Source organism: Cajanus cajan, chromosome 11 (assembly GCF_000230855.2).
Source record: "Cajanus cajan strain Asha chromosome 11, NIPB_CcT2T_4, whole genome shotgun sequence".
NCBI classification, from domain to species: Eukaryota; Viridiplantae; Streptophyta; class Magnoliopsida; order Fabales; family Fabaceae; genus Cajanus; species Cajanus cajan.
In genome coordinates this window covers 6173678-6197310 of record NC_138527.1, presented here as the reverse complement: position 1 = coordinate 6197310, position 23633 = coordinate 6173678, and the positions used below count along the sequence as shown (strand labels likewise).

General features: G+C 40.3%; 1 protein-coding gene across 1 annotated transcript; it reads left to right on the top strand.

The window, feature by feature from the left end:
- The first annotated feature begins 364 nt into the window (after positions 1–364).
- LOC109790188 (microtubule-associated protein 70-2) lies at positions 365–22809 on the top strand. Its single transcript, XM_020349305.3, has 11 exons — positions 365–949; positions 1056–1141; positions 3654–3719; positions 3803–3973; positions 4093–4263; positions 4357–4512; positions 4626–4772; positions 4933–5004; positions 5082–5615; positions 5726–5919; positions 22233–22809. Exons 1-11 carry the CDS (start codon positions 763–765, stop codon positions 22270–22272), a joined length of 1824 nt encoding a protein of 607 aa, XP_020204894.2. The 5' UTR covers positions 365–762; the 3' UTR covers positions 22273–22809.
- Positions 22810–23633: the final 824 nt, after the last annotated feature.

The window sequence follows — 23633 nt, the reverse complement described above, 5'->3', positions numbered from 1 at the left end:
GCAGAAAGCAAGTTTTCTACAACTGGCATTCAATTTATGTAACTACTTGGTTCAAATACATTCTAAGTCCAGCAAGTTAGTAATGTGCAATTAAACCATTATATTTATAAGTGTGTGGGGTGGTAGTTTAGTTTGTCCGCACACGTTAAAGCAACCAAGTAGTCAGCCTGCTAACCTACGCTGCAGCGCGCACTACCACCCAAAATATCAAGCCCCCACTTCCCCCACACGGGGTGCGCACGACGCCTCAAGCTCACGTTAAAAGCCGAGCAAATTAAGATTAGATTACTAACATCGAAGAGTTAAAATCGCAGCGTAGTTTCGCTCTCGCTCTCACTCTCACTCTCACTCTCACTATTTAATTTAATTTAACTTAACTTAAAACAGCGAACAAAAGCCAAAGGCTTCTCTGCAAAAGCGCAAAACTCACTCACTAACTCACTGTTTTTTTATTCATTGTTAAATCTCACTCTAAAACGCGAAAAAGAGGTTTAAATCGCAGATAGAGAGAGAGAAACAAACAAGACAAAAGAAACATAAGGAGAAAGAAAGAACCTAAAGCATCTATTTCTCTCTTTTTGTTTTTCAACATTTTCTCTCTCTAAAACCACCATTTTCGAGGTCGCGTTTTCTGGCTCTATATGTATGGTGTGTAGTCCGCGTGCGCGTGCGAGTGCGAGTGCGATTTGGAATCTGCTGGTGTGAGCATTTGAATGCGAGACAGAGGATTTTGTCTTCTTCGGATTCGCGGTTAGATCGGCGATGGCGGAGGTTTCCGGCGACGGCGCGGCGCTGTCGGTGTCGGGATCGTTCAGGGAGGGGAGAGGCTCGGCGCGGCGGCGCGGAGGAGTGCGGCCGCCGAGCATGGACGCCGACGAGTTCATGAACCTGCTGCACGGTTCGGATCCGGTGAAGGTGGAGCTCAATCGCCTCGAGAATGAAGTTCGAGGTGCGAAAATGCAGCTCGATCCGAAGAGTTCTTCGGCGTAATTTTTTGTGTTTTTGAATTTTGAATTTTCATTTTTTTGTGATTGTTTATGTGTGTGTATTTGCAGATAAGGACAGGGAATTATCGGAAGCGCAGGCTGAGATCAAAGCCTTGAGGCTCTCCGAACGACTCAAAGAAAAAGCCGTTGAAGAGGTTACTGCTAATTTTTCAATTATTGTTGACTACTGCTGTTCCTTGTTGTCATTGATTATTTTTTTCTTCCCTTTTTTTGTGAAAATTGTCGTGTCATGATCATGAATTATCCATTTTTGTGTTTATGATAGTATGCTAAGTAGTACTAATTACCGATTACTTACCTGTTGGATGTGGTGTTGGTGTTAAATAAGGTCTTGTTTTATTTCCTAATGTGAACGCATTGTAGGAATATTTGGAAACGTTTTATTGTGGTTACTATGTTTGGAGTTGAAGTTTATGGAAAATGGATTCAATTGTTTCGTTGTATTTGTCCGAGTGCATTGGAGAATGCTCGTCATATTAGATCAGCTTGTTTTGGCATTGCGATGATATTACCTTTTACATTTTGTCCGTGTGTAGTAATTTCTCTAGCATATTTTTTGATAATACTTTTGGAAAAAAGTATCCCAGTTAAATTTAGCACTCGCTACCTGAACTCATTGTACTAAACTCTTCCATGTGTTGATCACATGTGAAAAATCCGTTGCCTAATTTCAAATAATGTTTTAGGATAAATTATACTTCCTCTCCTCCCCTAATGGATGCTTGAGTTGAATTACACTTCCCATATTTTTTTTAAATTACATTTTCCTCTATTGAGAGATTAATATGTTGTACACTTTAGTCCATTTCAATGTAAACGAGCTTCTCAGGGATGATTTTCTCTCTCTGTGACTCTTAGTATCATTGACATCTAGTTTTGAATCCCTATTAATATTATCAACTTTGGGAAGGTAGAAGATGAAATGAAGAATTGCATAAAGTCTCAAAGCCAGTAGTAGGAGCATTTAAATCATTGTTTCTTGTCCTGAAACCTGAAGTCCTAAAATGAATAATAGGATGTTCTAAATTAGCTGTAGGGGTAATACTAAAAGTTTTAAGAGAGGGAAAATGGCTCAGGGAGGCTTGCTTATAGCTATTCAATGTCACTAAGAAGTTCGTTTATATTAACATGGACTTAAGTGTAGCACATTTCATATCCTACCTAGGTATGGGGAGTGTACCTCTTAAAATTAGAGGAGAGGACAACATAAGGGTTTTTTAATTTACTCTCCCCACCCCGTTTCCTTAATTTAAGCCATTATTAAATAATGGTTACTCTGTTTTACAGAAGTGCAAGATAGAATGCTCTTCAAGTCAAACAACCCCCTTTCGGTTAAATTTGGTATTCAGTGTAAAGTTATATTAACAGAAATTCAGAAAATGCATTGTTCAATGCCAAGTAATTTTTTAAAATAAGTCATTATCCAATAATGGATATGGCAAAGCTTGGGGATGTTATGATTCATCCAATGTCTGTTCATTGAAGTCCCTTCTCTCAACTCAAATCCATGTGGTTTTGCTTAACTGTCTAGGCTAATACTTTCCGGTTTCCACAGATAATACCCAATTTATTTTCTGGGTTTTGTTTTGCTAAAGGGTGCTGAGACACATGTTAAGGGATTAAAAACTAGCAGTATCTAATGTAAAGTAATGCATTTACATTGTGAACTTAAAAAACTTTACTTTTCATTTAATACTTTTCATTTTCAATTAGTGCTCCTAAGACACACTTAGAAAAATCTTTTTATTTTAATACCTTTTCCATTCCTTTTATCTTTTGCTTAAGGTTCTTTTAGTTTTATTTTATTTATCATTTGAAAAAACTAATGAAGCATTAATTGTTTTTTCTTCTAATTTTGTCCTTGGTATTAATATAAGTGAGATAGAATTTATTAGACCGATAATAGTCTCTAGAGTATGTTTTTTTTGGGTGTTGAGTGAGTCTTTGGAGTATTTAATAAAGGACAATTCAGTAAAATGTTATTTTTTCTTAAACTTGAAACTATCTAATATTAATGATAGTGCACTATCTTAAATGAAAGCTAAAAATGAACAGTGGTTGTACTACTTATCATACGAAACTTTTCTCTCTTTGTTACATGGTGTGGTATTTTATGCATTCACTCTTAACTGTAACTTCGTGTTGACTTCTGGATAATATTGATTTTTCTTATGTTTTTGTTCTCTTCGATAAATGAAGTCATGAGATTTAATAGTTTTGTTGTCTAATGTTATTAATTTATATTCATATTTTATTCATTATGAAGCTTATTATGTCTTAAATGTAGGAATTGTATTTTGGCCCGCTGAATTGCTAGATACCTTAGTTTTATCCTTGTCCCATTGGACTTACTTTCTTTTCATAGTAATATTTCTTATATAAAATAGTACTTATATTTTGAATGAAGGTAGTATTTTTGAGTATTTAACCTAATTGTCATGATACCATATATTTTGCTTTTCTTCTTTTGCAGATTAATCATTCTTTAAAATTATTTTTCATGAGGTTACACTAGAGTATTGGAGCTTTACCCTCTATCATGTTTTGACTTATTCATGGTTTTTAAGCTGTTTTGCATTTTCATCTATTGTTGTATGCTTTAGGTCAACTTGAAATGTAACTTTTCTGCCTTTTGCTTGTGTTTAGCTGACGGAAGAACTGTCAAAGGTTGACGGAAAGCTAAAACAAACAGAATCTCTTCTAGAAAGCAAGGTATTGCTTGGAGCCTCAATCAACTGTAAATAGTCATTTTCCAACATTAGGTGGCATGTTTCTGAAGTGAATATTTCTTGCAGAATCTTGAAATCAAAAAAATCAGTGATGAAAAGAAAGCATCAATGGCAGCTCAGTTTGCAGCTGAAGCCACTCTTCGGAGGGTCCATGCTGCCCAGAAAGATGATGACATGCCTCCAATAGAAGCAATTCTTGCTCCTTTGGAGGCTGAACTCAAGCTTGCTCGACAAGAGGTATTACCTTGTTCTTGGAGTTCATATTGTAATGCCCCTAGAGAAAAAGCAGATGGAAGGTCTGAAACTGGCTTATAATGAATGATTTTTGACTATTCACTTCCATTTATTCCTTGCAGATTGCCAAACTACAAGATGATAACAAAGCTTTAGATCGTCTTACCAAATCTAAAGAAGCTGCACTACTTGAAGCGGAGAGGACTGTCCAGGTTGCCTTGGCTAAGGCCTCCATGGTGGATGATCTGCAGAACAAAAATCAAGAGCTAATTAAACAGATTGAGATTTGTCAGGTATTTCAATTTTGTATGATCATTCTCTCTCCTGGTGCATCAGAACCATAAGACGTAACTTCTATCTGCTGGCTTTGTCATCAACTTTCTCAGGAAGAAAATAAAATTTTGGACAAAATGCACAGACAGAAGGTGGCAGAGGTTGAAAAGCTCACCCAAACTGTGAGAGAACTAGAAGAGGCTGTCCTTGCAGGTGGTGCAGCTGCAAATGCAGTCAGAGATTATCAGCGGAAAGTTCAAGAAATGAATGTAATGTGTTAAAGTCTTCATCAAGTTGAAACTCCCAGTTGCTTTATTCTTTATTATATTGCCTCTAGTTAATATCATATTTATTTTTGTATGGTTTGTTTGACCTTCTTCAGGAAGAAAGAAAAACTCTAGACAGGGAGTTGGCCCGTGCCAAGGTAACAGCAAACAGAGTAGCTGTTGTGGTTGCAAATGAGTGGAAAGACGCTAATGATAAAGTAATGCCTGTCAAACAATGGCTTGAAGAACGTCGATTCTTGCAGGTAATATTTTTTTGTTTTACTCTACCAAATACCAATTCATCTGAATTTAGTGGTTGAGGTTTTGACTTCCATTACTCTTTTTTCCTTATATTTCTTCTTTGATATAAATTCCCTGCATTTAGCTTCGCTTTCCACTTATTATTAAATTTCATTCTTATAGGGAGAAATGCAGCAACTTCGAGACAAGCTTGCTATAGTTGAGCGTGCTGCAAAATCTGAAGCACAGTTGAAAGTAATAATCTGGTTCTTTTCTATTAACTTACATGATAGTTCTTCCATTATTCAAAGAAAACTTTTATAAATTTTCAGGAAAAATATCATTTACGACTTAAAGTGCTAGAGGAGAGTTTAAGAGGAAATTCTAACAGTAGTATTCGCGGCACTCCAGAGGGAAGAAGTGTAAGCAATGGCCCTTCTCGTCGTCAATCCCTAGGTGGAGCTGATAACTTCTCAAAACTAACCTCTAATGGGTTCTTATCTAAGAGGACACCATCCTCTCAACTGAGGTCATCCCTATCCTCTAGCACAGTTTTGAAGCATGCTAAAGGAACATCTAAATCATTTGATGGCGGTACAAGATCACTGGAAAGGAGTAAAATGCTGCTGAATGGAACATCTCCAAGTTACTCATTCAACCAATCTCTTGAAGAAACCAAAGAGAGAGAGGGAAGTGATAATTGGAAAGGAAATTCAGATGATAAACCAAATGACCTCCCAACAGTGGATTCAGTAGATAGTGTTTCAAGTGTCTTGTATGACCTGCTGCAAAAAGAGGTCATAGCCTTGAGGAAAGCTGGTCATGAGAAAGATCAAAGTCTAAAGGATAAAGACGATGCTATTGAGGTAAGTGTTCTTGTCTGTGGTCTATTAATTGTGTTTGGATATAATCCTTGACCTCTTATTTATAAATGGTAGTCCTTGCTAATTGTTTCCCATTGGTCATCATCTATCAGATGTTAGCAAAGAAGGTAGATACATTGACCAAAGCCATGGAAGTTGAAGCAAAGAAGATGAGAAGGGAAGTAGCTGCAATGGAGAAGGAGGTAGCTGCTATGCGTGTTGAGAAAGAACAAGAGAACAGAGCAAAGCGGTTCAGCAATGTAAAGGGCCCTGTAAACAGTGCCCAGCATCAGCTTATATCTGGAAGGTAATTGTTATTTTTGTGACTTCCTTCTTGCCTTAATATGCAGCTACTGTCATGTTGCTCATTTCACTTGCCTTTTTCTACAAATGATTTGAGGCTGGGAAATTTAACCATCAAATCAATTTATTCAGTTAAAAGGGGATCCCATAGTGAATAATATCAAGAATTTGGTCTTTAACCAAGCCCAATGACACTGTACAATCCATGTACCCAATCTCATTTAGTAGGATAAGTTTCTTCTTGTTTTTGTGTGGGTTTGTTCTGTTCCTTGTTTTAATATAACTTTCAAGGGATATTTCATAAAGAATTTCTGCCTGTCCATCGATACAAACTATTTCACTTTCCTGGATAAATGAGCTCCTGGATGTGTTTTTGTGTGGGTTTGTTCTGTTCCTTGTTTTTGTTTATTGTTTCCACCAATGTTGAAATTCCGTACAGTCCTCTGATCATTTTCTCAAGAAAGAAAGTTGGATTAGTTTTATGATTGCAATGATGGGTCTACTTAGGTTCTGATTTCTTCTCTTCTTTAAACTGTCTAGGTTTTGGCATTCATCAATACTTTTTGGCAACATGTTGATTAATCAACTTGAATCTGAATATTGTATTTCTATAACATTGTGTAATCTTTAATTATGAGTTATGTATGACTAATAAGTTTTCAGCTATGAAGCACCGACATGCCTAGCAACGGCGGGTACACTGACACACTACACACTGTCGACACGTCTTAGAAACATTTTTTGTGGTGTCTTTGTTTTCTTTTTAGGCTCTGACATGGCTCAGACACCCTTAAATGGCTAGGCACATTTATAGACACGTTTGTGGACACAATTACCTTTTTTTGTTATTTATTTATTTATACTGATTTTCTTAAAATTAAAATAGAATCGTAATAAATAATTTTCTTAATTTCCATATTTAAGTTTTAAGCTATTAAACTAAATTTCCTAATTTCCTTTTTTAAGTTTTTAAGTTTTAACCTATTACACTAATTTCTCTTGCTAATTTATTGGTTGATGAACCAGAGTTAGAAGTTGTGTTTTTCAATGATGATGATCATGAAGGAAGGGAAAGGGTTTAGATATAATAGGATGAACATGTTCTATTAGATTTATCTCTTCAACGATGACTCTTAGTATGTTTTTTGCAACTCTTTATTAATGATCTTAGCAAGTTGTTTGTTAATTTTTTTTTATTTTTTTTTTGTAAAGCAACAAAGTTCTAATAGACTAGTATAGTGGATTTTTTTTTCAATGATAATGATATCTCTTAATCGCTAAATGTTTATCACTTTAGTGATTTTGTATTGATATGTATGCATGTATGTGTATATATATATATGTGTGTGTGTTTCCGTGTTCTCTGTTTTGGATTTTAACCATGTTGAGGTGTCAATGTCATGTCTCCAATGTTGTTAAAATCGAGATTTTACTTAGGATCGGAAAGAGAGCGAAATATCGTAACTCGAGAATCGTAACTCGGATCGTAAGATCTTATATTCCTACTCAAGTTATTAAAAATATAATACCCAAATTTTAAATAGAAAATATATATATAAAAGTTTGACAACTCCTAATAGAATTAAAAAGTTCATAAGTCACAAGACTTAATAACTAAAAACATAACAATTATAAATTCATATAAATCTTGCATTCTAGTCATTTAGGAGAGCATAAATTTCTTCTTGACAACCATCATCCATGTTATCTTCATTCTCATTAATGGCATTAACATCTCCCACCATTCCAACTCCAATTAATTCATCCTCTTCAATAGGAGGAACATCCAAATCGTCCACAAGTGCATCACCACCACCACTAGTTCCAATATCTTGTCCAACTTCAAGTATGTCTTCATTCAAGGAATTTAAATCTGAAATTTGATCATTTTCCTCCACAATCCAATCATCATCGGAAGAAAGGTCTTCAATACCATAGTTTTTTTCTTTTCTAACTCGCTTCTTGTTCAATTTGGAATTTTCCATGACATAAACTACATCATTCATGGTCTTTTGCAACAAACGATTCCTTTTCTTGCTATGGACCTAAATGAAAAATCAATTATCATATAATAGGAAAAAGGAAATGAAATACATTATATATATACATATATACCATTTTAAATTAGAATTTTTACCCTTTCAAAGACACTCCAGTTGCGCTCACAGCCGACCCGAACTGCAAATTGTTGCAATTCTGGATGTTTATCTCCATAAGATTTCCACCAATCTACTAGACTTTTGGTATTAAGAGCACGTTGAGCTATAGGATGACCAAAAAGGTCTTTTTTTTTCTTAAAATCCTAAAGTTGGTCATCAATTTTTCCTATTATTTCAAAGTCTCCAACAATCTTTTCCATGCAATCAATGAATCCTCTCTTAACTTCCCAATCAACCTTAAAATTAGGAGCATAATGTAGTATAGGATTAAGGTAGTAACCTGCAGCATGCAAAGGCCAATGTAATTGTTTGTCCCATCTTTGATCAATAATTTTCCATAAGAGAATGTAGCTACAATTGAAAAAAAAATAGTTTTCAACCAAAGTATTAAGTTTATAATTTATAAAATGAAGCACATAGAATATAAGATAATTACCTACTCTCATCTCCTCTAAAAGCATCTTGTATCTTTTCTTTAGCTCGATCCATTTCTTCATAAATGAACCCCATGGCTGGCTTTTCATCTGAATCCACTAAGCGCAAAACTTTAACCAAGGGAAAAACACCCCTCATACAATTCATAGCATTTTTCCAAAATCCCTTATCTGTAACCAAATTCTCTATAAACTTTCCATCCTTGGTCTTTGCTAATTGACTAGAACTCCATTCTTTAGATGTAAACATTCTAGTTAATGGACCCTTATTCTCATTCAAGCATCCCAAGGTTAAGTAGGAAGTAGCAAAACGAGTCAAGCCAGGTCTAATCAAGTCACTCCCCTTAGTAAATTTATGCAATAAAGCAATAAGACTTGTTCTACCATAGATGTATGATGTGATCCTTCTACCACCTGCAATTGTTTCACTATGAAGTGGTATCTTTTTCTCAAAATCTTCAAGCATTAAGTCAATGCAATGAGCTGCACAAGGTGTCCAATACAACTTAGTCCTTTTTTTCATCAACATTTCCCCAGCTGCCTTGTAATTTGCTGCATTGTCTGTGACAATATGAACAACATTTTCTTCCCCAACCTCTTCAACTACATCATCTAACATCTTGAAAATTTTGTCAATTGTCTTGCATATCTTGGATGCATCAATAGACTTCAAAAAAATTGTTCCAAGTGGACTATTTACTAAAAAATTTAATATAGTCCTCCTCCTCCCATCTGTCCATTCATCTGTCATTATTGTGCATCCATATTTTTTCCAATAAGTTTTATGATCATCTAGAGAAAGATTGGTCATTTCGACATGATACTTTAAGTATTTTACCCTAATCTCATGGTAGGATGGTGGGTCAAATCCTGGACCGTGTCGAGCAACTGATTCAAACATTTTCTTATATGCTTCACTATTGGCTACATTAAAAGGGATAGCATTCAAATAAAAAATTAGAGCAATGTCCTGACATGCTTCCTCCCTCAAATCCTTCTTAAAGATCTTGTTGATTGTCATTTGAGAGCTAACTTTTCTCTTGAAAAGATTTTGATTACCAATATCACCACCTTCTAATTGAGCAGCAAAACTACTACCTATTCCTTCAATGTCACCGGATTTTTTTAGGAGATTTTGTTGCAATGATGAAACAATACCCAACATTTCTTTTTTAACATCTTCAGGAACCGATCTACATGCACCAACATCTTTGGATGTTCCTGCTAAATGATGTTTAAAACGATAAACCCCTCCTGTAAATGTCTTTTCACAAAATTTGCACCTGACTTTTCTTGCATCCCCATCAACAAAAACATCATATTTCCATGCCACATCAGTTTTCATTCCAGCGACATTTTTATGCAATTTTAATGGTGGTTCATTTCCTTGAGTTCCTTCTCCTGATGCCATTTTTTCTTCAATAGTTTCAAACAAACACTAATAAAAATAAGAAATTAAATGAGAAAAAAATTAGTGATGGAAGAAAAGAATTTAAAAAAGGAATTAGTTGAATTAATATAAAAGAAAGGTTAAATTATTCAATTTTATTGATTTGATATTAAATTTAAAAAAATTATATTTATTTAGGATTTAACATCAAAAAATAAATTTTTTTTATTGAATTACTATATTTATTTAGGATTGATTTTTTTTAAAAAATAACATATTTCACTATTTTTTAAAATTCTTAAAAAAATTATATAATGCTTAATTAATAAAGAAAAAATAACAATACTTCAAAAGTAATACATTAGTTATTTAAAAAAGAAAAATTATTAATTTGTAAATCTTAGAATTAATATATTTATAAAGCAAAAAGTTAAAGAAAAAATAATGTAAAAAAATTAAATAAATTATTAATGGTGAGAATGGAGACATTCATATTTTTAAATATGTTTGAAAATTAAAATTAAAAGAAAAGAAAGAAATTAAAATATGTTTAAAACTTAAAAGTTAAAAAAGAAAAAATACAACAGGTAATTTATAAAATTGTAGATGTAAAAAAAATAAAAGAAGAGAATAATTATATACTTAAATCATAAAAGAAAAAACAAAAAAGAAAAAAGAAATAATATAATAAATAAAAGAAGGGTCAGAGAAGTGCACAAGCCACAAAGATTTCTTGTTTTCTTCTTCGCGGTTCCGTTTTCTTCTTCTACGTTTCTGCACTTCGCGGTTCCATCTCCGCTCTTCTGCCGCTGTCGTGTGTCCGTGCTGTTCTTCTTCTATTGCTGCCGATTGCCGTACCGGTACTGCGCTCTTCTTCTTCTTCTTCTACTGGGGAGAAGTGTTCTTCTTCTAGTGCTGCGGACTCGCGGAGTGTTCTTTTTCTTCTATTGCAATGCAATAATATAAATAGGAAGAAGAAATTAGGGTTTTTCTGTCGAAGATCTTCAAGTGCGATCTGCCCAATATTTTGTTGTTTATTTTTTCGAATCGTGAAAGATCGAAGATTCCATGAATCACGCGGAAGATCGCGATTTTACTCCGATCTTATTCCGCCTCGATTATGCATCCGATTCAGCACGAAATTTTTCTGCAAACCGTAAAATCGCACGATTTTACGCGTTGGGTCGCGATTTTAACAACACTGCATGTCTCATGTTGGTGTTAGAGTGTGTGCTTCATAGGTTTTCAGCTCTCATAAGTCATAATTGAATATATAATTTCCCACTAAAGGTTTTGTGTTGCTGTTTGTTTTGTATTGTTGATTCTTGACTAGACAAATTAGTTATAACGTTCATATTTTTAAAACGAGAATGATAGATTGAGAATGTCAAATGTTTCTGTTACTTGAACTTCTCAATGAATAAAAACAGAATCTTCTAATATGGCATACTAATACTAATAGCTTCTGTTTTCTTGTGTCTACCTTCTATTTTCTTTTGTCTACCCACTTCTGATTTCTCCTCATAAATTGAGATGATTAATGGAGTCTATCGTTTATGTACCTGCTTAAGGATACACTCGTAGTCTTCTTGGTAAGAAGGGCCGAACGGATACTTAAAACGGATTCTTCAGAGGGGGGAGGTACCTGCAAAAGGCACTCCAACGCTCAAGTCAGGATAAGCACGATATTCTAGGATAATTAATGAACAGTGACATACCTTGTTATGTGTGACCTATTTATAGCATCTGACATGGGCCTGAGCGTGATGGGCCCTCTCAGATATTTACCAAATTAGGTAATACGGTACTAATTGGTTGTTAGGCTTTAATCATGTACTTACCTTTCTTAATTGTGATTACCGTTATGACTTGTTTAACTCTTCGGCAAGAGGCCGAGCCGACTATTCAATACTAGTCGGAACGGCAAATGACCGAGCCGTCTAGTCCGTATACGGCAGCTTGTATACTTCCGGTACGATCTATGTCGGAACGGTACTTGACCGAGCCGACTCGATGAGTGATGATGGTCCATATTGGCATTAACCAGACTGATGTCGGTTCTCGACCTCATGCCGAGCCGACGTTGATGGTGATGCTTGTACGTGGCTTACTATGCATGAGTGTCTGACGAAATGGCACGTGTTGGCCCACGTGACCGATACGGTCTCTCCGGTACACAAGCCCCCCAGCCTTTGAGGAGCGAAGCGACGCGAAAGGTTAATGAAATAAAAACAGGATTTTTCAGTTGGTGTCTTGAAGAAGAAGCTAAGGGTTACAACTGATGGTGGGATATGAAGGGTTGTAACCGTTGGGCATTTGATGGCGTACGCGAGAAGTTATGGTGGGAAGCGAAGGGATATAACCGTTGGTCATTAATGACGCATGCGAAGAGTTGCGCGCCCTAGACCGTTGGATCTAAATGATCCAACGGTAGGCACGAGGGGGTGTCTCTTCAGTTGCCTATTAAGAACGCCTATAAATAGATGTGTAGGAGGAAGGGTTTCCACATGCAAACTTACTAGCTGCTCCGAGCCGAAGATATTTGAGAGCGTTTTGAGTACTCAACAGCAATTGGTCAAGTTCAATCATCAGGTACGTAATGGCTAACCTGGACATTGTTCATGTTGACTCCTCTGGGGACGAAGAGGAATCTAGGTTAAGGACGACGCCGAACCAGGAGGTAGCGTCGGCTTCAGCTTCGAATGGGGGCGATTCCGCAGAGTCGGCTTCGGGGTCCGATCGGTCGCAAAGCGGGAATGATTCGGCATCGGCTGTGGGTTCTGAAGATCAGCCGAGTCGGGGTGGGGAATCGTCAAGAATTTTTCCTCCCATATCGACTCCCGGGTATTCGTGGGTACATGGTGAAGTTGGTAGTGTATACTCTCGGTATACGAGCAAGAAGTCTCTTGTGGACTTCGTATCAGCCATAAAGTTTTTAAACTTTCCCGAAGATGAAGAACCTTCTGCTGTCTTTTTCCAACCGTGCCGAGGTGACGGGGCTTCGAATCCAGACTTCGTTTATTTGAATCAAGGATCGTCCAAATACCCATTCTTTTACGTGTATGATTATATGTTCCGGGATCTGAAGATATCCCTCCCTTTTGACGATTATTTCATGAGTATACTTCGACTTCTTAATGTGGCGCCGAGCCAACTTCACCCGAACACCTGGGCCGCTATGCAAGGGTTTAGGCATTTGTGTCTAGCCCTCGGTCTCCAACCCACTCCACATCTATTCCTGCACTTCTATACGTCTCGGCCGACGAAAAAGGCTAAGTGGCTGTCGTTGATTCGTCACAATGATTGCTTGCTGCAACCTTTTACCACCTCGTACAAAAAATTTAAAGTGGGATTTATGAAGGTGATGATTCGGCCAGAACCAGGAAAAAAGTATTTCTTTGATGCCGAAGGGAATCCCCTATTTCCCTTGTATTGGACCCGGAAGCCGCGCAAGTACGACACGGTTTCCAAATCACGCATGTCCCCGGAGGAGAGAATGAGTCTAAGTTTTTTAGACAAACTACCTCGGCCTCTACCATGTCGTCCTCTGATCCGGTTGTTTGAATCGGCCGATGTAGTCGAGGAACTAATTGGTATAGTACTTTTCTTATTTAATTAAATTTGTGTGTTATCATTGATTTTGACTAATAATGTGCAGGTATAATGGCTGCCCATGGAGATGACGATCTAGACATCCGTAACCTGATCCGGAATCAATTGGCGGCGACTATTGGAAACAAGACTTCAGCCCCGATGGGTGGGAATCAAGCTACCGTCCAAGCTGGTGGGGTAGGGTCTTCGGCTCGGAAAAAGAAACCCACTCGGCCCCAACCTGAAAAAAGAAGGCCGGATGCAAGGGCCGAGGAAGAAAGTCGCCGGGCCAAACAACGCCGAGTGGCTAGCCCCCCTGTTCCAGAAGGTCTATCTTCGCCAAGTTTTTTGGCCGGGAACGTCAACGCTCAGGATTTCCTGAGTCAAGACTTAACTTCTGAAGCCGGCCAAGGGATGCTGAGTCGCATGAGCTCGGCTCAAAAATGGAGCTTCTTCTGCGAGTTCCAAGTGCGGGCCGTGGCAATGGCCCAAAGCATAGTTATGCAGCCGAACGGCGAGGCTGATGGGCTGCGCCGGCAGCTTGCTGAGCAGGAGAAGTCTCTTCAAGAGACGCTGGCGGCTTTAACAGACGCTCAAACATCCAACAGCAAGTACCAGGCTGAAATGGATCGCAGAGGGCGGGTTGCCGACGACTTGGCCTTGAAGGTTCAGCGTCTCGAACTTGCTTTGAAGACCGAGACCGACAAGGTTACTGCTCTAGGGAAGGGGTTGGATGCTGAGAAGACCGCTTTCGAGGCCTATAAGGAGAAAGCGCGTGCCAAGGTCCTTAGCCAGCATCAGGCCGGCTTTGCCCAAGCGGCTCGGCAAGCCTGTCATTTCGGCGACTTTCCGCCAGACTTCCATCTTGACATGACGAAAGATTTCTTTCAAGGGAAGCTGGTGGACCTCACTTCTATTCCTCCTGATCAACAAGCCGACGAGGAAGCTCCGGCTCGGGCGAACGAGCCAAATGAGGATGTTACAATTCAGGAGGAAGAAGCGCCTGAGGCTGGTCCGATTCCTGGCGAGGCGGAGGTAGTTTCTTAGGTTTTTGCGTTGTAATTCCGGGCCAATAGTGCCCGTTTTTTTTTTGTTGCTAGGCCGATAGTGCCTTTTAATAAATTCGATTTTTCTCTTCGTATACTGCTTTGAATTCTTTTCGCAATGTTTTTCTCATTGGCCGAGAGTCATCTCGGGTTAGAAGATCTAAAACTAAAGCCGCATCCTTGGCCGAGAGGCATCTCGGGAGGGAAGACGTAGGATTAAAAGTCACATCCTTGGCCGAGAGACATCTCGGGAGGGAAGACTTGTAGGATTGAAAGTCACATCCTTGGCTGAGAGACATCTCGGGAGGGAAGACTTGTAGGATTGAAAGTCACATCCTTGGCCGAGAGACATCTCGGGAGGGAAGACTTGTAGGATTGAAAGTCACATCCTTGGACGAGAGACATCTCGGGAGGGAAGACTTGTAGGATTGAAAGTCACATCCTTGGCCGAGAGACATCTCGGGAGGGAAGACTTTAATGTTAAAAATGTATAGTAAGTCAAAGATAATTGAACTGTGTTTTTATTGATTGGATGCCTCATTAAAAACCTTGCCGGCCAAAACCTCTTTTCACGATTTTTTAAGAGGAGAAAAGACCGGTTCAAGGAAAAGAGTGCATCAGTATACATAGTTGAAATGTAAATACATGATGTTGATTCAACTGTAATATGTCTTCAAATGAGTAGAATTCCATGTCCGAGGAACGACCTTGCCGGACAGCTCTTCTAACTTGTACGCTCCATTGTTGAGGACATGCCGTATCCGGAAAGGGCCGTCCCAGTTGGCTGATAGCTTCCCTTCTGAAGAGTTGCGTCTGGCTGACCCGGTTGCTCTCCATACAAGATTACCTTCGTGAAATGTTCTCGGCTTAACACTTGAATTGAAACGGCGTGTCATGCGTTGTTTACATGCCTCGGCCACAATCTGTGCTTTTTCCCGTGCTTCGTCGAGGACATCAAGCTCGGCTCGGAGCGAAGCATTGTTAGACTCCTCATGGAAGTGCTGTCTTCGGAATGATGGCTCTCCGACTTCAACCGGGATCATGGCGTCTGCGCCGTAAGTCAGGCGAAAGGGTGTCTTTTTTGTTGTTGATTGTGGTGTACATCGATACGCCCAAAGGACCTCTGGCAACTCTTCGGCCCATGCCCCTTTTGCCGAACCGAGCCGTTTCTTTAATTCGGTGAGGATAACCTTATTGGCCGCTTCGGCCTGGCCGTTCGACTGGGGGTGTTCAATTGATGTAAACCTATGCCGGATGCCAAGGTTTTCAAGGAAAGAGTTGAACTTTTTGTCCGTGAATTGTAGGCCGTTATCCGAGATGATGGCATATGGGATGCCGAAACGGGTAACTATGTTCTTCCAGACAAATTTCTGGACATTAGCGGCGGAGATGCAGGCAAGCGGCTCGGCCTCAATCCACTTTGTGAAGTAATCGACAGCTACGAGGAGAAAATTAACTTGTCCCTTCGCCACCGGAAATGGGCCGAGTACATCAATGCCCCATAAAGTAAACGGCCATGGAGAGCTGATGCTATGCAGTTCAGCAGCTGAAGCATGGATGAGGTTCCCGTATTTTTGGCACTGAACACATTTCTTGACAAAGTCGGCGCAGTCCCCCTTCAGAGTTGGCCAATAATAACCGGCCCGCAAGACTTTAGCTGCTAAGGTTCGTCCTCCGGAATGGGAGCCACAAATACCCTCATGGACTTCCCTCATCACGTAATCTGCTTGGTGACTATCTATGCATTTGAGCAGCGGGGTGGAGAACCCCCGTCTGTAGAGGTCCTCGGCTATCATGGAGTACCGAGCCGCCTGTGTTCGCAACTTCTTAGCTTCCAACGGGTCGGCCGGTACTGCGCCGTTAGTGATATAGTTCCGAATGGGTGTGGTCCATGAGGGTGATTCATCTATTGCCATGCACTCGGTTGTTACGCTTGGGGAGGGAACTTCAAGATGAATAGTGGTGCGCAGCTGTCCCGGCTTCCGGCTGCTGGCGAGCCGAGCTAACTGATCAGCTCGTTCATTATTGCTACGCAAAACATGGCGAACCTGAACCTCGCTGAATTCATCCTTCAATTTTTGGAATAGATGATAGTATTGTAATAAGTTTGCATCTTTAACTTGGAAATTATCATTGACCTGCTCGGCCACTATCTTTGAGTCGGTCCAGCATATGACTCGCTTCACATCCATCTCGGTTGCCAACCGCATCCCAGCTAGTAGGGCCTCGTATTCCGCTTGGTTATTGGAGGCACGAAAACCGAACCGAAGGGACTGCTCAATTGTGACGCCTGAGGGACTAGCCAGTATCACTCCTGCTCCGCTGCCTTGGGCGTTAGAAGACCCATCGACATGCAAGGTCCATGATTCGTCTTCAAAACGCCCCGAAGGGGTAAGCTCGTTAACAAAATCAGCCAAGTGCTGCGACTTGATTGGACCTCTCGGCTCAAAGGACAAATCGAACTCTGACAACTCGACCGACCATGCCATCATTCGGCCGACAATCTCTGGTTTTCTTAATACTTTTGCCACTGGACAATCGGTCCGAACAATTATCTTGTGGCTATGAAAGTATTGTCTCAGTCGACGAGCAGTGTAGATGAGTCCTAAGGCTACCTTTTCAATTAACTGGTATCGTCGTTCGGCCTCCTGCAAAGTCCGACTGATGAAATACACTAGTTGTTGCCCTTCTCGGTTTTCTTGTATTAGCGCAGCGCTAATTGAGCTGTCGGAAACCGCTAAGTATATGATCATGTCAATGTTGGCAACTGGTTTGGAAAGGACTGGGGGTGTACTAAGGCGCTCCTTGAAATGTTGGAATGATGTTTCACACTCCTGGGTCCATTGGAATCGCTCGGTCTTCTTGAGCAAGAGGAGGATGGGTCTAGCTATCTCAGCTAGGCAAGGAAGAAAGCGGGAGAGCGAAGTGAGCCGGCCTGCCAACTTCTGAACTTCTTTCAGGGTACTTGGGCTTTTCATGCTTAGAATGGCTTGGCACTTGTCAGGATTTGCTTCAATGCCGCGACTGGACAACATAAACCCTAAAAACTTGCCGCCTGAGACCCCGAATACGCACTTGTCGGGGTTGAGTCTCATTTGGTGGTGCCGAAGCGCGTGAAACACATCAGTCAAGTCCTGTGCGTGTACAGATACGCTACTTGACTTTACTACCATGTCATCAACGTACACCTCCATACATCGGCCAATGTGGTCACTGAAAATTTTGTTCATCAACCGTTGGTAAGTGGCTCCGGCATTTTTCAGGCCGAAGGGCATAACTCGGTAACAGTAATTGGCTGTTTCGGTGATGAACGCCGTTTTCTCTTCATCCTGAGGGTGCATTCGGATTTGGTTATATCCGGAATATGCGTCCAGGAATGACAGGAATTTGTGGCCAGATGCCCCATCGACGAGCCGATCAATGTTTGGTAGCGGATAGGCATCCTTCGGACAGGCTTTGTTCAAATTAGTGTAGTCAGTACACATGCGCCATTTCCCATTCGGTTTCTTGACCATTACTACATTAGCTAGCCAAGTTGAGTAGTGTACCTCCCGGATGAACTTGGCTTCTAGCAACTTACTCACTTCGGCCTCTATTGCCGCCTTCCTGTCCTCCCCAGCCTTTCGACGCCGTTGAGCAATCGGTCTTGCTTCTTTGCTTATGGACAATTTGTGACAGAGGAAACTAGGATCAATGCCGGGCATGTCAGAGGGATGCCAAGCAAATAGGTCACTATTTTTGAGGATCACTTGGCTGACAGCCAATTGTTCCTGCTCGGACAGGTTGGCTCCTATATAAGTGACTTGTGACTCCAACACCCCTACTTGAATCGGTTGCTTGTCATCAACAGGTTCGACTCTTTCGTCCTGATCGATCCGGGGATCAAGGTCCACAGTCGAATGATGGGACACCGAGTGAACCCCACTCGGCCTCCTAGGTACCTCGTCTTTTATTCTTGCCAGTCGCAAACTAGCGAAGTAACATTCCCGCGCCGTCTTTTGGTCGGCATGAACCGTGACGACTCGTCCTGACTCGGCCGGAAATTTCATGGCCAAATGAGGGGTAGATACGACTGCTCCGAGCCGATTCAGTGATGGTCGTCCAAGGAGAATGTTGTAAGATGTGCTGGCGTGTACCACCACATATTTAACTGAAACATCTCGGTATTCGGCGCCTTCAAATCCGAACCGAGTCGACAACTTGATGTATCCCTTGGTCTTGACCCGTTCGCCGGAGAACCCGACCAAGGGTTCATCATACGGAACTAGCTCGGACTCCGGGATGCCCAACTGCTTGAACGTATTCCAGTAGAGGATGTCGGCCGAACTTCCTTGGTCGACCAGCGTCTTGCGTACAATAAAATTGTGAATTTCGACGCTGATTACCATTGGATCATCCTGGTCCGGATCGATGCCTTTAAAATCAGCTTTTGTGAAAGTTATAGTGGGAAGGCGGCGACGAGCGGATTCGATGGCATGAACATGCCGGACAGCCCGCAGGTGTCTTTTTTGTGCAGATGAAGACGAGCCACCTCCAGCGAATCCCCCGGCAATGGTATTGATGACTCGCCGAGGCTGTGCCGAAGGCTCATCCTCTCTTCTATCTCTAGACCGACTACGTTCTCTACGAGAACGTGTTTCTGTCCTTTGTTCGAGTTGGTCGCGTCTCCGTGACCGGTCTTCGTATCTCGATCGGTTTGGACGCTCAATGAAACCTTGCAGCTGTCCCTGCTTGACTAAGTCTTCAATCTTATCCTTCAGAGCCAAACAATCGTCAGTTGAATGCCCACGGTTGCGATGATATCTGCATGACTTGGTTGTATCGGCCCGGGGAGGGGTTGATGCTCGTTTTGGGATGACCAGTATATCCGAGGCCAGTGCTTGTTCTAATACTGCTGACCGGCTAGTATTGAGGGGCGTGTATTGTGAGTACCTTGGTCCCCGAGGAGGCTTCTCGCGGGGAACCAACTCTTTCGGTCGACTCCGAAAACTCGGCTCGGCCAGCTTGTCAGGTTTTGTTGACACTTCTACTCGGGCTTGGTTCCGGAACTCGGCCAATTCCTCCATCTGCATGTACTTGTCGGCTCGCCGACGCAAATCATCCATGTCTGTAGGGGGTTTCTTACAAATGCTGTTGGCAAAAGGCCCTGGCTTCAAGGCAGTGGTAAGGTGGTGTAGAGCTACGGCAGGGTTTAAGTCTCGAATTTCGAGCGCCGCTTTGTTGAATCGGCTCATGAATGTTCGAAGAGATTCCTTCTTCTCCTGACGAATGCTGATTAGTGCCAACGAGGTCAATTGGTGAGGCCGACTGGTAGCAAATTGAATTGTGAACTGGGAAGCCAACGTACTGAACGAATCGATCGAGTTGGCCGGAAGCCGAGTAAACCAACTCAGTGCTCGTCCCTTTAAGGATGTTGGGAAGATTCGGCATAGAGCAGCATCATCGTTTGTGCTTAGAGTAACTTGAGTCAAGAACACATCCACGTGTTCGTCTGGATCGGTAGTGCCATCATACTTGTCTAAGGGCAAAGACTTCCAATGGTCAAGGAGTGCCATCTGCATGATGTTCGGGGTAAAAGGATGCCGATGTGCTCCGGCCGGCAAAGGCTGGATCGGTCGGCCTACCGAAGCATGCGCAGCTGGAGCGGCGACGGAGGTGTGGGGAAGAGAAGAGTGAGGGCCCTGCGAGTGGAACGACCCCTGTGTGTGAGTTGTCTCAGATGGTTTCCATGTGGGATCCCGGTATTGATTTTTCAGCGCAGCATTCTCTTCTCTCAATGCAGCCATCTCGGCAGCATCTCTCTCTCGCTGTTGTTTCATGGCGATCATTTCTTCCTTCATCTGGCGCACCATATCGGTCAAGTTTGTCTCCTCAACCGTCTCGGCCCCGGACTGATGTTCGTCTTCAGACTGTTGCCCTTCAAAATTAGTATTCCTTGTCTTTACCATGATTCTTTTACTCGTAAACTTTCAGTGCTTCTGCAATGCTATCGGTTCGGCCCCACAGTGGGCGCCAAAATGTACCTGCTTAAGGATACACTCGTAGTCTTCTTGGTAAGAAGGGCCGAACGGATATTTCAAACGGATTCTTCAGAGGGGGGAGGTACCTGCAAAAGGCACTCCAACGCTCAAGTCAGGATAAGCACGATATTCTAGGATAATTAATGAACAGTGACATACCTTGTTATGTGTGACCTATTTATAGCATCTGACATGGGCCTGAGCGTGATGGACCCTCTCAGATATTTACCAAATTAGGTAATACGGTACTAATTGGTTGTTAGGCTTTAATCATGTACTTACCTTTCTTAATTGTGATTACCGTTATGACTTGTTTAACTCTTCGGCAAGAGGCCGAGCCGACTCGATGAGTGATGATGGTCCATATTGGCATTAACCAGACTGATGTCGGTTCTCGACCTCATGCCGAGCCGACGTTGATGGTGATGCTTGTACTTGGCTTACTATGCATGAGTGTCTGACGAAATGGCACGTGTTGGCCCACGTGACCGATACGGTCTCTCCGGTACAGTTTACACTGGAGTGTGACACGGGGTGCAAGGTTCTCAAAAGTGAGATCTCAGTTGAGATTGGGATAGGGGTGGAAAATCATAAATTGTGAGATTAGCGTGGATTGTAAGATCCTACTCAATATATTGAAGTATGTTTTAACATAGAAATAGGATAACTTAACTAACAAATACATGTAGTAAGTCCATCAAAATTCTATAATTTAGATATTTATCCTATAGTTATTATATTATTAATATCTTTATTCTATTTTATTTTTTTGATAATGATAATGATTATGGAAAGGAAAAAAGAAAAGAAAGAGAAACCAAAATCAGATCAAAGGCCCAGAACAAGCCCAATGCTTGAGTTTCAGAAGCAACCAAAACAAAGTAATTTCCACCCAAACCAAAGTGATATTAGAGAGGGTTAGAAACCAACAAAAACAATAAAAAAGGTAAGAAAAAGACGCAAGACCCACTACCAATAGTGATCCAAGAGAGAAAGGTCAGAAATGGGGAGAAAAGAGAGGTTTCAAACTCAGAACAGAAAATGTAGAGAAAGAACACGGAAATGTCAGGGGGAGAGAATAGGTGTTACGAATTAGTTAGCGGGGTGGAAGAAAAGAGAGGGCATCACTTGAAGAGATCTGGGTCAGCGGTCAGCCAGTTTAAATGTAGGCTTATTCGGGTTGATCTGTTTACTGCAGGCTTGAGTGGGCTGTGTTGGGCCAATTAACATGCAGAAACCCCCACTCCCTATAATCATAAGCAAGAAAAATAGCCTGTGTCCTCTTAACGCCAAGTATCTAGTGTTTTCTTCTTTGATTGAACTGTCTAGACTCTAGACTATGTCATGCATCAATACTTTTAGGCGACATGTTGGTATTGAATATTGATACTAGTATTTCTATATTATTTTATTTTTGGCTTATGAGTTTTCATTTTCAACACTCATAGTTGAACCTTGAATTTGCCTCTATAATGATTTTTGCTTCTGTTTTGTTTTCTTGATTAAATTAACATAGAACGTTCGAATTTTTTAAAGGGTACGATGACTTTAGAATATCTTGTGTTATTTTCAAGCATGACACACTAATGCATTTTGCTTCCTTTTGTAAGCCATTTTTCTTTTTTATGATTTTCCCTTTTAATTTGGGATGACTAATGGAGTCTTACATTTTGACAGAAACGTGACACGGGGTGGATTAACACGCAGCACCCAATGACAATTAGTCGATTACAGTGGCTCTCGGGAGTAATATTTCATAGGCATCATCATTCTTCTGCCCTTCTCTGTATTTTTCCTTGTGTTATTGTCCAATTGATTGTAAGATTGTAACTGGGATGCCGAGGACCAGTGTTACTGATATTAGCCATGGATTGGGGATAAGAAAAAAATTGCAGGATTCGGTATGCATCTGACCTAGTGTTATGTTCTCTTCTTAGAGAGTCAGAGAGATCGGCTAAGAAGGCAGGCAATGGAAGACAATTTAACTTGGGCTAACATTTCACTCTTTCAGCATTTCTGAGTGGTGTGATTGTATAGGTAGCTTTATTCCCTCTTTACTCCTTTTTGCAGTTTATATTTGTAATACGCAGATAGTGTGATTGTGTTGGTTCAGGTTTGTTAATATATACTAGCTGTTGATCCTTGTCATGCACCGGGTATGTTTGATTGTGAAATTATATTGACTCACAAATATTCCTAATTTTGTTAGAAAATAATTCTTATAAATAGATATTGATTATAATTATTATTTATAGGTTGATCTGTCCAAACATGATTTTTCGTAGAAAATGAATGCAAAAAACAATTAATTAGACATTATTTATTAATAAAATTGACCACGATAATAGTTAATAAAATATTATCTAATATTTAATAACTATAAATAATGGTCACAAAGCTAAACTTTTTAAGGTTAAGTAATCAATGGCCATTATGTCCAGATTCTATGACTACCTGGAAAAAAGTATACACAATGGCCAATGTAAAATACCTGTTATCCTATCAGGGATGAGACTCTGGCCAGATAGTTACTTGCAAAAGTTAATAGAGATGATACTGGTATGGGTAATATAGGATTCAACATGCTCCATACTTTCGTCAACATGGGAGCACACCATATATTGGTTAAATATATTTTAGTTAAAAAAAAAGAGTTAGTTTTGATTTAAGTTATTGAAATTATTTAAGGCTCGAATTTAATCGTTAAGTTATCAACCTAAGTATGACTCTTTGATCATTCTAGATGGATTTTTAATCATGTCATTCTCAACCTGAGTACAACTCTTCAATCACACTAGATTAGCATTCAATCAATTAGGTATGTATGTAATCATATCTTGTCAACCTTAGTAAGATTATTTAAGCTTACTTGGTGGGTTTTTAATCGTGTAGTCCTCAACCTTTTTACCACTCTTAGATCGTATTAGATTAATATTATTAGTGTCATTCTCAACTTTACTTTGACTCCCTGGTCATAATAGTGTGGTATTTAATTGTGTTGCTCTCAACCTTGGTACTAATCCTTGATCATATTAGGTTGGTATTTAATTGTGTAGTTTTCAACCTTAGTAAATCTTT

Coding starts and splice junctions, on each gene's coding strand:
- LOC109790188 (XM_020349305.3), top strand. CDS start 763: ATGGCGGAGGTTTCCGGCGACGGCGCGGCGCTGTCGGTGTCGGGATCG. Junction 4,264..4,356: donor AACAGATTGAGATTTGTCAG/GTATTTCAATTT, acceptor CAACTTTCTCAG/GAAGAAAATAAAATTTTGGA. Junction 4,773..4,932: donor AAGAACGTCGATTCTTGCAG/GTAATATTTTTT, acceptor TCATTCTTATAG/GGAGAAATGCAGCAACTTCG.